The sequence below is a fragment of the Haliaeetus albicilla genome, chromosome 1, assembly GCF_947461875.1.
Source record: "Haliaeetus albicilla chromosome 1, bHalAlb1.1, whole genome shotgun sequence".
NCBI classification, from domain to species: domain Eukaryota; kingdom Metazoa; phylum Chordata; class Aves; order Accipitriformes; family Accipitridae; genus Haliaeetus; species Haliaeetus albicilla.
The window spans coordinates 49,972,263-49,990,896 of record NC_091483.1 but is presented as its reverse complement, the minus strand read 5'-3'; the positions used below and the strand labels follow the sequence as shown (position 1 = coordinate 49,990,896).

The window sequence follows — 18,634 nt, the reverse complement described above, 5'->3', positions numbered from 1 at the left end:
TTCCACAGGATTTTTTTTTCCTCCCAAATGAATCATAGAAATTAGAGATAGAAAAGATCAAATCAGAAGTGGTAATATAATTCCCTTCTGTAAAAGTGGATAAGTTACTCAGGCAAATCTATTTGGTCTCTGAAATATTGTCATCATGGTAGAAGGGGCTGATGTTCAGAGGGAATGTATGTCCTGACCTTGAAAACACACCAGCCCAGTGAACTGTAGAAAGAACAGTCGAGGCAGATACCAGAGCCAAAACTAGGGTCACAGAACTCGAGACATCCACCACTACATCTGCCTGCTCTGGTTTCTAACTTCCACCTGCAAGACAGCAGGGTTTGGTGATTCACTTCAATGTCATTACAAGCCTTCTTGATATTTTATGTTATGACTTAGTTCATCCTTGGCTGGGTGGACAAAAAGAAACTAAGTTAAGAATGACTTAAACAGAATTCCATGTGACCGGATTAGTTGCCATGGCTTCACATTTTGGTGAAAAACATCCATAGAACTGAAAAAACACATATTTAAAAACTGAATGGGGCACAGAACTACAGCAATATTCATTCTGAGTATCAGGAAATACGCATATGGGACTTCAAACTTTTGTCAAAGAGCAACTAAAATGTTTATTTTATCACCATCTACTGCAGATTTGTCAATGAAGCATTTAAAAAACTGAATTGTTCAGTTTCAGGACTACTTATTTAACAAAAGTCACTTTCATCTATTATTTCTATATTATAAAACTACAAAACTGTATGACAGTGCCAGTTCAATACAATCTTGTTACCAAAATAAATACATATTATCTAGTTATTACTCTGATAAAATTTTAGAGGTTTCCATAAAAGAACAGAAGTCTTGTTCAATTTGCTGCTCCTCCTAAAGCAAAATATCTTGGACATGAACCTACTATGTAGAGTCTCAAAGCAAAATATTTCATGGCACTGCATAATGTAACAGAAAGAAGAGTGTATCGTGAGGTTCACTGGTGGCTCTGACTGCTATTATTTAAAGTCCTTTTTAAAACTGCACTTCTTAAAAATCCTTAAAAAAGACCCAAACCCATGCCACCTCTAGATTTTTAACTTTAGATCCACAAAAGGTCTTCAGTCAAATCCTGCTTACTGCTACATCAGGTGCCTAAATGTACAGTGGTAGTCTAGGCCTTTTCTTCACTGCTGTTTTTCCCGGGTGCTTTATATTTCATGTCATATAAATTCATCCAGTGGATAGCACTGCCCTTCTTGGCATACCCAGAAATACCTCAGTCTTGCCAGTATTGAGATATTCAATATCCCATGCACTACTAAATCTACTGCCTAGTACAAACTAAGTACTCCTATCATGTGAGAGGTCCAGTACAAGAGACATTTCAAAGCAGCCCTGCCATGTCATACAAAACTGCCAGGGGCAAGGTACATCCCCACCCCTGTAGCACTCATCCAGCATATGGATTCAATTCCTTTCTTTGCCTGACAGTAAAACTCACATCACTTTCCTCTCATGACTGAACCACCAAGAATAGCGCTGCCAAATATTTTTAGACTTTAAGGGGAGCAGTAGCTGTCTCACTCGCATGTGTGCCATGGGACTGCAGAAAAAGATGATAGGTGCTAAAGTAACAGCAAACTGTATGCCATTTGGCATATCTGCAAAACTACTTAATCACATCTAAATACCATTTGGCTACAGTCAGCTTGGACCTGACACCAAAATCCTCCATTGCTTTATTCTGAGTATTATATAATTCCTCACTGCCATTTTCTGCCAATTACTCTTTCATGCATCTAATTTTCTTGGCCAGAAGATGGCATAGGCATTTCAAATTAAATTGTTGCTGCAGCTTCACTGGAAGTTTCTGTATGATAATTAGTATAATCTAAATACAGTATAACATTTTCTTTTCAGGGTGCATCAGTATGATCTTTCATTTATGCTGTGCTGATTATGTCAATTTTTCCTCAACTTGCAGCACACTGGAATAAAGTATTACAGTATGGATTATTCTGATAACATGGTCTTTAACAAATCTATTCTTCCATATCTCTCCAATATACTGTTATGTAGTTCTCCAGCTGTCCAGACCCGTAAGATTCAGCACCCTGAATTTCTATCAACTGCAGTTAAAAGTTGAGGTTACTTAGGTCATTGCAGTATCAGAACTTGTCTGTGACACTCAGAATCTCTACATTAGTAAGATTATAAATGAGTTCAAACCGTAAATATTTAATACTCTCTCCTCAGTGCTAACAAGCTACCTGCCTGACATCATTACAGCTGTAGGCAATTACTGTGTCTGTAATTACACAGCTGGTTTCATTACTGTCCCAACTAGATGACAGAGGGTCTGAAAATCTCTTCTATTATGTCACAGAAGTATACATTTGAATGAGGCTTTAAGAAAATCGCTAAATAATACAAGGGGGGGGGGGGGTTCAGCTTAAAAGGAAAGAGAAAGGTTTTCCTACATTTGCTTAAAGCTAAAAGGTTCATTGTGGGCTTTAAGCCATTCAAATTTCCCTGCATCACCACCTGCAGCATCAGGGTTAATTTGCTAATGTGAAGCAAAACCCACAGGCCCATCACGCTATTCAAATTTAATGTGCACGTGGACTTCTTGATTCAGGCCAGGTTTATAAATAGTGCCTTTATTTTAAAAATAGACTTTTCAGATCTAGGGGAGTTGATATTATGATCTGTAAAGTGAATGAAGCTCCCAGGAGTAACTGGAGCTTATGCAATATTTATTCCTACATTTTTGCTTAGCTGCTTTCTGCTGTTTTGATGCTGAGCTGCAAGGACTGTTAGTTTCTTAAGCCTTTCAGATCTTTCTTCAGTGAAGCTGGGACTGTATGCATGCTTGCTTGTCTAGGTAACCTTACTTGGCTTTGGGATTTTGCCTAAAAAACAGTGGTCATTGACCCCACTTACAGGTATTTTCATTTAATAATTTTTATTGCACAGGACCTCTGTGGAATCCCAAACTGTGCTGCCAGGTACAGCAATTTTCCGATATTAAATTGATCCCAGAAAGATTATGGACAGGTCTTTTTCGTGAAATGTTATGACTGGTTAAGATCCCAGGGAGAAGGGTTACTGAGCCTGTAGAGCTAAGCTTTGTCTCCAGATACATGAACAAGGTTATTTTATTAAATTTGCATTAGGCACTCACAAAAACAGCTTTCACTCCTTGATTTTGTAGTTTTTTGTGATGTTTTACAAGTGAAATACTGGTGCTAATGCAACAACATTCAGTGCAAAAATGTTCATGGAATATGAAACAAATCTGGTGTTAATATTTGTCATTGAGACACCATTTTGTGCATGGAAACAGCCATGAGAGAAGCAGAGGTCTAACAAAATGCCTTTCTAAGGAAGAAGTTCAGCTCTTAGTGGCAAAATGAAGCATATCATATTGAACATTATGCTTAGCATTCTAATTTTGCTTTCTTTATAAACTAGCCCATTGCCTTATTTCATGTGATGTCCTGTATTCTAGAATCAGAGACTTATTCACTCCTACCATTCAGCTGTGAAGGGGAGTTACTAGTTTTCTAAACCAGATGTTTTGCCAGCTATCTATCAATGCTGCCACTTTTGCTAGATGTAAATGTGTCAGTATGATGCTGTGCTCAGTTATAACTATGAGGTACTACATTTAAATTTTCTACTACTGCAGGTATTCAGTGGCGTGCACCTAATCTTAGTCTTGTTTTCAGCCGGCAGCATAAAACCCCAGATTAACATTCTGAGCAAGGGCTGGATTAATGAGAAACATTTCAAAATGCCAAAAAAAAATCTGTAACCTATCCTTGAAGAAAATCAGTAGAAGTATTAGAGTGATCAGAAATCAGTGCTTTAAAATGTAAATAAAAACTTTGGTGCCATTAAATATATAAAAACTGTGGGCATAAGCATCTTGGCAATATGGTTTTTGAATACATCACAACTTATAGAAAACGTGATCTAAATTTATAGCAAAGCATCCTGTTAATTAAGCCTAGTAATGAAACAATCAGAAATTACTGTTAGCATATCTGGCAATATCTGACGGGTGATAAAAAAACAGTAGATAAGAATGGCATGGACCTGGAAGTTAGAAATTAAGTATGATCTTGTAACTGGTCCAACACTGTAAATGTTTACACTATCCTCTTTCCTTAAAAATATACTTAAGTAAACGTTAGAGGTCTGAGTCGATGGCCACTGAAACAACAGCTTCGTATGTGAGTTCAATGATAGCTGCATGTACTGTTTAGACTTACCTAAAAGCAAAAGCATCTCCAGTTAGCATAAAAGCTTTAAATCCCTCTTAGCTAAATTTGGTGCAACCTGAAGCGCTAATGCATAAACAGGAAACGTAATGTTATATACTTTAAAATCTAGCAACATGATGAAAATACGATGGTGTCTGGAAAGCATTTGTTGTAAGAAGCCAATACATTAGCTACACAGGAAATAATTTGAAATAGGTGCATAAAAATAGTAACGTAGCAACAAGTATTAAAAGCTGCAGAAATATCTTGGAATAAAAGGAGGAGAAATAGTAGCCTTACCAATGTTGCCAGCAAAATTACATCTCTAAAATTCATTCAGATTTCCTTAGTACCAAAAAACTAGCTGGAGTCCTTAATACTTTAAAACACTCTTATTTTGTTCCATAGATAAGCTGTTTCCCTTTTTTACAATATATTTTTTTTCCCAGGCTAGAAGTTTTACAAGAGTTAAAATACTTCAAAGTCTCAGCACTTGAGGAAAGAGCTCTGTAGACCACATCTCTCAGTTCTCCTAAAATTGCAGAAAGAATTAGTCCTTTTTGATGTGCTGGCAAAGTGCTCAGCCCTCCAGTCAAAGTCTATGGGAAGCATTCAGCACCACTTAGACTAAGTAACTGTAATTTTTTTCCATTGATATTCTGCACTTATTTAAGTTGCTAGAAATTTCTGGAAACTTTCTAATTCCCAAAAACTTCAGGACATACTTAGCACTAAATCTAGGGAATGACAACCCACATAGTAATTTGTATGTTATGCAGATACAAGTTGCTACTGATACAACTACATCATGTAGTTCTTAGATACTCTATATATTCATTTTGACATCATGACAATTAATCCCATAAGCATTGTTTTTTTATAATCTGTCAGGGTCACAGATTTTACACTCAGTTTATGTTGTATTTTGTTCTTGGAAAAGTCAAATTTTCTAGGAGAGCGCTTGTTTTTTTTCTGTTGCTTTAATGCAGTTTTTTATTCAGCAGGTAGGTCTGAGGTTGCTATGTGTTTGCTGAGTAGAAAGGCATCTTTTTCCATCAGGGTGGTGAAAATATTTAATGGAACATTGCTTTAGACAGCATCTAAAAGCATAGCCTGCTAAAGCTGGTTACCTTAAGAAAGAAGATTATCTTTCTTCCCACATACATCCGTAGCACAACATCTGCTTAAATTTATTAAAGCTTATTTGACTTATGTCAAAGTCAAGAAATTCAACCTCTACCTTCTTGGTTCAGCCAACTGGTATTAATGCACAGTAATGCATTCTTTCGTTACATAAATCACATTTTTTCACAGCAATGTGATCTCACTCTCTAATGAGAATGAATACTTTTTGTTCAAGGAAGAGTTATAAGATTTTGATTTTGTGGCTTTTTTAAAGGGTTCGATATGGAGCGTCAGTCTTTGTTTACAGCATTCTATTCAAACCCAACTCTGAAGATAAAAATTATTTTTTTCTTGTATCTTTTTTTAAGGTACGCACCTCTATAATACCAAGTGTTCCACAAACATGAGTTTAATTTCACAATATACCATTAAATATATGGGAATTTCATAAAATAGTAATAATTTCCTCTAATGGTGGGTGCCTAAATCTAAGATCATATTTTTAAATGTATATTATATAACATATGAAAGCTCAACATCATTTCAGATCTGCCTTCAGAGTCTGAAACAATGACCCTCAAAATATACAACAAACATACTAATCCCAAATACATTTTTACTTGAATTTTCTATTCTATCTTAATGACAAAGTTTCTGTGCTCACAAGGAAAATGTATCTGAACTCAAGTTTGAAGATAACCCTTCCTGAAAGGCAGGTTAAAAGTCCTCTCTGCAAGCAGGTAGCTGGTTTCCAGGCAGTTTCTAGCCCAATGCTTTGGTCATCCAGCTGACATGCTAACCGTGAGCTGCCAGCCTGGGACTTGGTTTCCAAGCTCATGATTTTTTTAAAAAGACAAGCTCCCACCCAGGATATCCTGCTAGCCTCCAATTTCCATATGAAACAGCTTGTATTTCCAAGACTTTCAGTTTGTCGCTCTATAGCAGCCTACTGAGAAGATAAGCTGGGACAACCATGGTGCATCAGTTTATGGAAGCCTGAAATTTGGCTGATTCAGAGATAGAGCTCCTACTCTTCCCAGACTCAGTTGTCTCCAAAGCACGACACTGCTAAAACTATTCAGAGAAAATATACCACCTGTCTTCTTTCAACAAAGGGAACAGCCATCCACACTTTTAACTTTGTTCTTATAGCTGAATCTTTTGGCTCAAGAGGGTAAATAATGGTAATATTAGCGATATTAATGGAGAGCACCAGAAGAAGTTTCAGTGGATGGCAGAGAGGGAAGCTTGGGATGGGCAGTCTCCAGCTAAGCAGAAAATTTATAACCAAATATAAATAGGATTATTTTAAGTATTAGGTTTAAATAAGTGTCCTGGTTCTTTGTCCCATCTGGAGTTTATATGGTGCCGTTTCATCAAGCCTGCAGTATTCTGGGCAGGGAAAAAAAACCTGCCAACAGCAACTTTTCATTCACTTTCCACTTCTTGAGTCAGAAGATAAACACAGAGGCCTGAGTTTCATATAGTCTCTTTATCCATTCTTGTATAGCTCACCACTATGTCAAGGGTAAATTCTGAAAGCAATGTTTTTTTTCCCTTGTTCTTCTTTTGCTTAAAGGAGCTCTGCTGTTTGTGCTGAAATGATCTGGAATTCTGCCAAAGCCTTCAGGATAAGCGTATTTCAGTCTGGCAGTGAATTCCCAGGCAAAAGAAGAAAACACTACAGACACTATCAAGTGAAAGTTATCTATAAATGCAGATGCAAAATCTATGAAAACTAGTGTAGCAATCTTTTAACTGAGGCCATTTCTCTCAGCTTCTATTAGTATAAATATCAAATGTGGTACTTTGTGCATGTATCAAAATTTAAACAAAAGAGAGTAAGTAGCATCCTGAGCCAGATAATTTCTGTGTTTTTTCTGTAGATGTTTGCAGATTTAATATTTTTACCTGGCAATTTAAAGCATGAGATTAATGAGAAAATATGCATTTTAAGATGTTTGAGATAATATATTAATAAAATAGTTTTGAGAATCATAACAGCTAAAATGCCCTATTGGTTCATAAATACTTTTACCTTTTCTTTTAACCTATTTTTATCTATTTGTATTTTATCTACTCAAAATAAATGCATAAAACAGTCCACCAAACCCACTTTGGATTAATAATGAAATTCTACGTCATCTAAAACTAGCAGTATATTTTCTTATAGGTTGCAATAGAAGCTCGTATTTCAACTTCAGTGTCTAATCTCAGAATTCCAAAATATAATCTCAGACGCACACACACCTATGTATACATGCATACACGTGCATTTAGAAATCTACACACATGTATATATACACATTTATAGCTTTCTGTAGATATGGACATGAATAACTAGACCAATACATGTAGTAGTTATTTTTAAAAAATTAATAAAAGCTATATCAATGTATCTTGTGACCTTCTTCTTAGAAACTGGAATGGTTCTGAGGCATTCAGATGAGTTATCATTTAAGCAACTAAAGAAAGAATATATAATTATGCTCAAAAGATTAATTCAAAACATCTAGTTATGATGGGTTCCATTGTCTTTGAAGAACAGAGAGGGGTTCTATCAAGAATTAACACAGTCTAAAATAATCTCCCTTTATTTTAATTAAAAGATGAACCAAGAGAATAGATCATTGCTTAATTTTCCAGTTTGGAGGCAGAGAAGAATTTGGCATCAACAGTGACTGGGAACTGTCTAGGTCACTGCCCGGCATCACGTCTTTTACTGAAGAGTATGTCTCTCATACTTAGGAAAGACAGCTAAGCCTCCTTTCAGCTAGACTCTTGAGAAGTTTAGTTAAGTGCTTGTCGTGGTTTAACCCCAGCCAGCAACTAAGCTAAGTAGCATGCAGCAGCCCACTCTCTTCCCCCCACAACCCAGTGGGAGAGAATCAGAAAAAAAGTAAAACTTGTGGGTTGAGATAAGAATGGTTTAATAGAACAGAAAGGAAGAAACTAATAATGATAATAACAATAATAAAATTATAATGATAATAATAAAAGAATTGGAATATACAAAACAAGTGATGCACAATGTGATTGCTCACCACCCACCGACTAACACCCAGTTAGTCCCCGAGCAGCGATCCCTTCCAGCCCCACTCCCCCCAGTTTATATACTAGATGTGACGTCCCATGGTATGGAATACCCTGTTGGGCACTTTGGGTCAGCTGCCCTGGCTGTGTCCCCTCCCAGCTTCTTGTGCCTCTCCAGCCTTCTTGTTGGCTGGGCATGAGAAGCTGAAAAATCCTTGACTTTAGACTGAACATTACTTAGCAACAACTGAAAACATCAGTGTGTTATTAACATTCTTCTCATACTGAACCCAAAGGGTAACACCATACCAGCTACTAGAAAGAAAATTAACTCTGTCCCAGCCAACACCAGGACAGTGCTAGCCAGCAGATTCAAAAAGGGTCACTTTAAAAGTCATGTTACAGTCATGAAAGCTGGAAATAGAAATGGGGAAAAAAAGATTTTCATTTCAGGAATGGAAAATTTCACGGATAATGTAAGGAAAAGAAATTAAATTAAATATGGAAGGTAAATGTGAGTTCTGATATGTATTAGTAATCGTATTATTTTGCTGATTTTTCAAGAGACTATCTATTTAAAACCAAAGCAAAGTTTAAAGTTATGAATTGTGAGTCTGTGTGATTGGAAGAATGCAAATAAATGAGATGATAAAAATATTAGGTCATGGTAATTAAACTCAAAGACAGTTTTCTTTTAAAAGGTGCATCTTTAAGTTAAGCTACTTCCTTTTTAGATTAAAAATGAGTGTCTTTTTTCTGATATATGACAATGGATTTTGATCTAGAAAGTAGAAACTAATTACATTTAAAGTGTTCCATTAAGGCTGCTCATTAATTTATTGAGAGCAGAAGTGACAGAAAAGAGCAAAAGAAAAACTAATACTTGCCTTTTTATATTTATTTTACAGGAAATGTGTTTGTTGTAAGCCTGGCAGTTGCAGACTTGGTTGTAGCAATCTACCCATATCCACTGGTCCTCACATCTGTATTTCACAACGGATGGAACCTGGGATACCTTCACTGCCAGATTAGTGGCTTCTTGATGGGCCTAAGTGTCATTGGATCTATCTTCAATATTACAGGCATCGCTATCAATCGGTACTGCTATATCTGTCACAGTCTCAAATATGACAAGCTGTACAGTGACAAGAATTCATTGTGCTATGTTGTTCTTATCTGGGTCCTAACATTTGTTGCTATTGTGCCCAACCTGTTTGTGGGATCACTGCAATATGACCCCAGGATTTACTCATGTACATTTGCACAATCTGTGAGCTCAGCATATACAATAGCAGTTGTGTTTTTCCATTTCCTGCTTCCCATAGCCATAGTTACTTTCTGTTACTTGAGAATATGGATCCTCGTTATTCAGGTAAGGCGAAGGGTTAAACCAGATAACAACCCCAGGCTAAAACCACATGACTTCAGAAACTTTGTAACCATGTTTGTGGTATTTGTGCTGTTTGCAGTCTGCTGGGCTCCTTTGAACTTTATAGGCCTTGCTGTGGCTGTCAACCCAGAAACTGTAATCCCTAGGATTCCAGAGTGGTTGTTTGTATCCAGTTATTACATGGCATATTTCAACAGCTGCCTTAATGCTATCATATATGGACTCCTGAACCAGAACTTCAGAAGAGAATACAAGAGAATTATTGTCACTTTTTGTACAGCAAAAGTTTTTTTCCAGGATAGTTCTAATGATGTGGGAGACAGGATGAAAAGTAAACCTTCTCCATTGATTACAAACAACAATCAAGTGAAAGTGGACTCTGTCTGAAAATGGGAACCTTATTGTCGCTCAACAGCATCCGCATAAAGTATCTGTTTTATTAGACCTACTGTTAAATATTAAGGTGAAATATCTCTTCTACACTGAAAGCATTTGATCAAATTCCTTGCATGGTATTTGGGAACTGAAGTTACAGAGCCTTGACATACAGATCCTATCATACAAGGGTATAGCTCTCTTATAACAACACAGTGAGGGAATTACAAAATTATGCATGGATACTTTTTTTTTTTCCTTAAATGGAGATAAACAACTAGAAGGAGATTGAAATGAAAGTATCCACATTGTCTGTCTCAATAAAAGAAATCACAAAACTATTCCTACCAATTTCTGCCTGCTTCTTCTGGCCAGGTTATGCTCCTGATTCTCAAACCTCTGAGAACTTCTTTTAAAAGATTAAATCAGACCTTTATGCAAGATATTAGGAAATGTGAGGTGAGAAATCAAAGTAATTGAAAATTCATTAGGGTTGCTTTGCTCCTAACATGGACACGATTATTCATATTTTGGAGATTAAACCTTGCCAGCCCTCCTAGGAATGGCATTCTCAAATGAGTTCTCAATTTTAAAATAGCTTTTAGGAGGAGAAATATACGTGACTGATTATCTTCAAAGGTGCAAGGGCAGGAGGATAAACAGCAAGGAAAGAAGAGAGCCATGATTCATCAGCTCAAGCCATTTGGGCATGAAAATGTGTAGGAGGGTTGGGAAGAGAAATATAAACCATCATTCTTTCTGATAAGACAGTAATTCACAAAATCACGAAGTGCCCCAGAGGAGTTTCTGGGGAAACACCTCCTAGAAACACAAACGAGGAAGGACCGTTATTTCTCACTTGTAGTTCTAAACTTCTGTGAGAAGAAGATCAATGCATTTAAGAGGAACAGCGGGTGAGGATGACAGTTTTGTCTGGTTAGTGGAATCTTGACCTCATGAAAGCCTGCAAAATGAGAAATATTTACAGGATGAGCATTTAACATCTTTCTCAACTTGATCTCCTGATAATAGCCTGAGACTTAGGTTATTTTGTAATCTGCCACAGATAAGCTTTTTGAAATAATAATTAGGTGTTTACCACAATGATGAACGTAGTGTAATAACCTAGAACAATTAGACGCCTTTAAATAATGGAAAAGAGAAGATCCTACTTATGTCCCTGGTACAAGGAGGAACATGTAACTCTCAGGACAGGACCTGTTATGTGGACCTTCCACAGACAGCAGGCACCTCTTCAGTGAGGAGAAGCATACTGTGAAGTGAGGAAGGATAGCTAGACAGGCTGTCTCCTGCAACAGTGAAACTCTGTTTATAATGAAGTCCACCGGTGGAGAAAAGCAATTCACAACAATAGGATTCACCCTCAAATTGACCTTAAAAAGAAGGAGCATTTTGTTCTGGAAAGGTGCTCCAACTGTCATAGCTTTTAATGCTCAAGTGTTCACACCTACACTGATGTTCAAGTACACTGAGCTTTTCCAAGCCAATTCCAATCATTTCAACTGAACTAAGAGTTTCTGAAAAAACCATCAGACTTCTGTTAATCTATATTAAAACATGGACTTACCTAAACAGTTCCTTTAAATTATTACTTGCTGTACTGGAGATTTTCTTGAGCCTATATGTCTTAGAAACCAACAGTCACTCGATGTCATATAATTCCTTAGACTACATACAAATCTAAGAGCATTTCATCTTTGTTGGATCATACATCAATGTACCCTTGACTTAATAATAAACTAAAAGGGAGTAGATTCATATTTACTTGAAACCCCCACTGACACTTTGTCAACTGACCAGTTTCTTTTACCTTAAAAATAGGTGCCTCATGTCAAGTTGACAACAGAACTAATGAACAACATTGTAAAACCCTGGAGATGAACTAGCAAGTCAATGCATTGCCGAGGTGCTTGACTCATCTTTGTTTACATCTGCCAGTCAGAACCACTGTGTAAATAACCAGCTCTCTTCTATTGTGGTATCATCATATGATGCAATATGCTACAACATGGCTAACAGCATAAAGTATATCACAGCTTTCTTCACTATGGTTTCATCCTTGGAGGATGCTTAGCTCTGTAATTTTATTGCTTTGTGTGTAGTGATTTCAGAATAGCAAGGGAGGCACCTTATAAGAAAAGAAGTTTTTCATGTAAGAAAAAACACTATTTAAAATCTTACAAAACTTGCCTTATTTAAAGCATATTTTCAATGAAAATAATGTCTTATAATGCATCTAATAAAGTAGCGTAAAGATAGTGTAAGTAGCTTAATCATTAGTAAATTTAGAATTTTCAAAGATCTTTCACTTGCCATTTCCAACAGAAAATGTACATTTATCATGTCTACATATTTATGAGCTGGTTCAAGATACTGTATCTAATATTGTGGGTTATCTGAGGAACTAAAGTCCCCTGTAATTCACAAGTGCTAAAATATATTTTTGATGATAATGAAAATGGTTTGCTATATGCAATAAAACATATTATACCAAAGTTATATATTTTATTGAATAGGCCTGTAATAAAAATGGAGAGCATTTTTCAGATCTGGTATTTTGAAATATTTGTATTAAATCTAAATCACAGAAGTGTGGATGTTGGTGATGTTATGAGCTGCTAAATATAGCAATAATTTTAAGAAATTAATCTCTTGTTCTTCTTTGGGGGAAGGGAAGAGTGTTAGTCTTTAGAATTTAGTTTAAATTGGTATGGATGAAAAATTTGGGCAATATCTGCTGGCCTCTTCAAATTAATTTTGCATTTACTGACATTCTGAAGTACATTTTAGGGAAGGTTTGCAAAACCACTCATTGCAAAAGTGAAAGAATAATGATGTTAAACTCTGCAGTAACTATTTCTTTTAATCAGATTCTATTGCTTCAAAGGAGTCAAAGTGATTAATGTAAGACAATCAGCAGCCTCGTCAGCTGCTCATTGACAACGAGCATGACAATGTAAGTCAGCACCGCACATGATCAGACTCTTTATGGTCAATATAAAAATGACTGATGAAAATAAGCATGATTTCTGTCCATTCTAAGGAGATGGAGTTAGAAACTTATCCAAAATTAGTTGCTTCTGTGCAAATGGATGAGCCATGACATGTTTTTTACATTCCAAGTAATTAAATTTTCCCCTGTATGAAAAGGTAGCATAGCACAAATGCATTATTTAGAGTTCTATCTGGAAGTTTTAGATAGTGTACTTGTCCTATAGCAGTCATCAGCCCTGGATGGATTTAATTCTAAAACATGAGTCCTAGCAGTCTACAACACCTGCAGGGACCCATCCCTTTCCTACTTCCTATCCATTTCTGGTCTGAGCCCCAATGAAGCCAAAGAACCTCTGTGAAGGAGCATGCAACACACTGAAGACTTATAGCCTAATTGACCCTGACCTTATCCTACAAGAATTTCTTTCATATATCACAATCTTGAATATGTTGATAATCTGAATATGATCTTATATCAACGCATCTTGAACCCTTACAGATAGATAGTTTTATTGGTGGTCAGCTTCACTGCAAACTTCACGTTAACAAGAAGTTTAGCTTTATTTCATATTTACCAGCAAAGAGAATATTAATGAATATGTTAATATCAATTAACAGGGTATTTATTATAGTTAAACTGTAACTGTATGCAACAATGTAATTTCATTTGGAATAGCTCACTTAAGAGTGCTTTGCACATTTTCTTCTTCCACTGGGCTAGTGGAAGTGCATAGATATGAAGCAAATATATGTTATTTCAATAGGCATAATATATAGCAATGATTTTACTATTTTTCTTTTTCTTATTTGTTTTAGAAACTAAGTCTTTGAATCATCCACAATAAACATACTATTGTAATCAATCTATATTGCAGTGTATAGCGCATCTTTCTATAGTCCGTTAATATTGCACTTTTTTCTTCTTTTGGACCACTTTTGAAATGGTATCATGTTAAAACAGATTAAATATGACATACTGAAGGGAACTGTTATTTCCCTTAAACTGCACTGAAAGAAAAATCATTAAAAAACTCCTTAAAATATAATACACAAGTATATAAGTATATGTGGTCACCAGGTTTAAAATAGAATCTCAGAAACTCTTCTATTTGAACATCTTGTTCAGAAACTGTAGTAATACAGATGGATGGTTATTCTTAATTCTTTTCTAATAACTGCACTTTCTAAGTATCATTAATATGGTTTACAAATAATTAAGAACTACAAATGTCTGTCATCTTGTCACTGAGGCTTGGGAAATCACATGTGCCAAAGCCAAATTTCTTAGAAGAAAAAATATTCAAGTAGTGGCCTGGCTTATAGCCCATGTACTGTATCTCCAGTTTTTGCCTGTGTTAAGTAAGAATTCCATTATGTGGTTTTATGAATTTACTCATTAAAATATTATTCCTACCTCAAATATGTGTCTGAGAGATTGCAATAAAGAATAGGGTGGGAAAGACTCACAGTACAAGTCAATAGCCTTTAGAATTTTTAATAGAAACAAAAGTAAATTCAGCAAAGAAGTACATGTATTAATAATGGTCACAGAAAATATTTTCCCAATTCAGTAAAATACTCATCACTCAAACCATCCTTACTACCAAACACTGACCAAAGTGTTGAGAAGCATGTTATTCATAAATGTATATACTGATTATTCCAAAAGTTACAACCAAACAGTATTTGAGACACAATGTCTCATTTTCAGCTCATATAAACCAGCACAGATTCACTGGTTCATGTCAGCTGAGAATTTTAGCATATTAGATTTCATAAATCTAAAAATTAGCTATTTTACACTATTACACAAGAAATATACGTTTTATTTCTAAGGAGGTCATGGATTATCAGCTCTCCAGGTTGTGAATTTGCCTGCTAAAGATCTGCAGAATTAACCTCATCCAGTGGAACTCTTTCTGTGATTTGTAATTTTTATAACTAAATATATAAAGTCAGCAGTCTTTTATTTGGCTTCATTCTTAACTGTATAAATAGTATCTATTTAGCAGAAAATTGTCCTAACACAAGAGATTTGATCAATCCAGAGACAGGAAATCTACTTACCATTATACTTTCTGCTTATATTGCATGTGTGCACAAGGGTTTCATTTAATCGCAACAAGAATTTTACTTTGCATGTTTGTTTCCAGAATCTAAAAGTGCTTATATTCAAATACATACTCTTCACTCTTCTTCAGTATGTAGAAATATTCAGTTTTTCATAATGTGTATAAAAGTCAGGGCAATACAATGAGGTTATCAGATGTATAGTTCAAACCAAAATATTTTTCCACACAACTTACTTAAGCTGTGGAATTTTCTGCCACAGAGTACTGCCTATACAAACCCTAAACAGGTACACAAAAAAAACCCTGCACTGATTCACAGCAAGAAGATTCCCTAGGGCTAGCAAGCACAAAAATACAACTTCAGCACCAGGAAATCCCTAAGCCAAGGGTTATTGGAATGATACCTGGAGGAAGTATCACTATATTTTTGCCCTGTTCTTACCCTCTTCCTCAGTATAGATACTGGACAAAGGATCCTGGAGTATATGGACGTTTTATCTGACTAACTATGTGTGATCTAGAAATGTTAAACAGAACTAACACAATACAGTGCACTTTGAAAGCCAAAGGGCTTGATCATTTGTTTTAAGAAACTGGCAATGTCCTTTTTTCTCCCTACTAACCAATAACTGCTAATACGGTAAAAACTAGGTTTTAAAAATATAACAGTAGTAGGGTAGGTTAGGACAGGAGAGAGCAGGACAGCCACTCAAATTACAAATTACTATGTAGGCTTGGTAACAACAGAAAAACATATGTGGGCAAGAATAACATCAAAATCATAATTAACTTCTAATAAGAGTAAATCAATGAGATACTTTAGTTCACTTTTTAATGATACAATATCAGTAAACCCTTTGTGATTATTTTTAAAGTTACATAAAAATATTATGTAGTTCTATGGATTACATATGCATGCTTTACAACCTTCAAGTTATGTAAAAAGACATGTCCACAAATACTATATTCAAGTAAATGTTTACATCCAGCATAAGGAAATATAGCTACTACAAGCACATTAAACCTACTAGAAAGCCCTTAGATCCCCAAACTTCACTTTCAGACTGGCTGAAAGGCTAATATGCCAGTAATTTATTGACTATTTTCTAGTCTTTCCTGATAGTTTAATAACATTTAATGTCCGTCTCACCATAAATTTTGTGTAGCTTGAAAGCAGAAATATTAACTGCTTCATTAATATTTATGTTCCTACAGATCATCTCTCTCAACCATTTTTTATGTTAATGCAATTTTCCCAGAAAACTCCTAGAAATACTTCTCCTTCCCAAATTAGTCCTTTCACCTTTCCAATCCCAGATGATGTGCTTTTGTTCCTCAGTTCTGACCATGCTGTCAGCTTGGCTGTCCCTGTTCCATCGGTCCATACCAGTGAATGTACGCCATAATGTTCTTGACTGTGAAATGTTCCTGTCCTGTTGCGATCTATTATGACCACTTGTGTTTTTTAAGAGTAGTTTGATATCAGTTAAAGACCATCTTACAGACAAACTAAATACAATAGTTTCAGTACTAATCACCTTCAAGAATCTACGATTTAATACAAGCGTAACAGTTTATAACATGAATAAATGATGTCTGTTATTAGTTGAGAATCTAAGGGCCAGATAGTCAGTCTGGTCCTAAACAGGACTCTCTTACCTCTTGTCTTTTATTGTTTCTGGTTTACTCCTTCAAGACAGATCTTGCATTTGATTCACTTATTGCTAGAAAACTGTTGTCTGGGAAAACAGTAATCAAAAGACAGAATCCATCTTACACAATTACTTCACTGCTGTTAGAAATTAAGTGTTTTCAGAGCAATTAGGACAGTATCCTGAAAGAATTAGCTAATTAAAAGTTTCCTTATTAATACAGAAAAGCAACTATTCTATTTTTTCAGTTAATTTATCATCTCAGAATGTTTCCTTGATGTCTAACAAGTGTTTTTATAATACAGATAATACTACCTAATGAATTTCTCAGCAAGTAGAAGAATTTGAAATAAAAAATCCACCTGGTTGTCAAAGAAACAGTTGAGTAATGTTTGTATTGAATCTTGAAATAAAATATGATCAAATCTCCAGAATAACTTTCAAATAATGAGAATAATTTTTCATAATCTTCTTATTTAGGACATTGCTTGTATATAAACACCAATACACTGATCAAAAAAAAACCAACTGTCACTGTTTTTCACAGATGAGTATGTATGTTCAGGAAGGCAAGCCAAGAGACTGTTGAACTTTCTCATAAATAACTTCAGAGTGTCATTGGGTCACATCTAAAGACAAATATTAATTATTACAAACTAACCCTCTAATCATAGTTAAGGGCAGAATGATGATAGTGTAGGCAGATGGAATGAAAAAAGCTCCATTCAGAGTACAAACACACAATTAAGGAAATTCAGAGCAGTGTCTGTAGCCACATGAAGGCATTCTTAAACCAGAGTTCAGTTTCAGCCTCATCAGTTACTTTATTTTTTAGTTTTCTTCTTCAGCATCACAACCTTTGGACAGTCTTCCATGATACTGAGAAGAGCCATTTAGCATCTCTCTGTGACATTCTTGGTTTCAGTTCTTCCTTCTATTTTGGAAGAGGAAAATGTTCAAGGAGAACCCTGATAATGCATTCCAAGTATGTTTGGATACAGCTGGGTATACATAATTGTAGACAACTATGAAAATTAGAGTTTGCATTCAGTAAAGAGTAAGTAACAACCATAGGGAGTGACTACAGCATTTGAAAATCATATGCATTACATTTGTTTGGTCAACACCAAAAAACAAACCGAGCTATACTGAACTATTGGACTTGCATGTCCCCTGTTATCTTACTTTTAATTTAATTTAATTTCATTTCATTTCATTTCATTTCATTCAACCCTAATGGTTTCTAGCTGGTGGAGATGTCAACATAAAATTTTGGAGTGGACTTTGCACGTGTGTCTGTGTGTGTGTTTGTGTGCATACTTGCTTTATGGAAGGGGAATAGAAGAATATCTTATAAACTAAAACAGTAAGTTTAGTCATTGCTATCAGTAAGACAAGAATTGTTAGCTGCTATATATGTAGAAAAACAGAAAAGAATGGCTGCTATCTTGTAAATCACCCTGTAGTGGGTGTCCCTTGTCTCTCAGCCAGATTTTCTAAGATGCTTGTCTCTGCCAGCTCGAGGAGAGGCAAAGTGATCACCACTGTGGCTACTCTGCAGGCACAGCAGACTTCGCGCTCCAGGGTATACCTCCTGATCTGACACGTTGCAGTGCTGGGCTTGGTGCTAGCAGAAGCGCCACGCATGCTTAGTGCAAGAGGGGAATGACTCTGAAAGGTTTTGCTGGTGCTCATGAAGTTCTGGTGGGCATGGAC

At 35.7% G+C, this 18,634-nt stretch overlaps 1 protein-coding gene across 1 annotated transcript in view; it reads left to right on the top strand.

Moving 5' to 3' along the window:
• MTNR1A (melatonin receptor 1A) overlaps nucleotides 1-14,594 on the top strand; it is a 61,941-nt gene extending 47,347 nt beyond the window's left edge. Inside the window, exon 2 of the mRNA XM_069788769.1 lies at nucleotides 9,323-14,594. Coding sequence (XP_069644870.1) covers nucleotides 9,323-10,191 — 869 coding nt within the window. The 3' untranslated portion in view covers nucleotides 10,192-14,594. The remainder of the gene's footprint in view (nucleotides 1-9,322) is intronic.
• The last annotated feature ends 4,040 nt before the right edge of the window (nucleotides 14,595-18,634 follow it).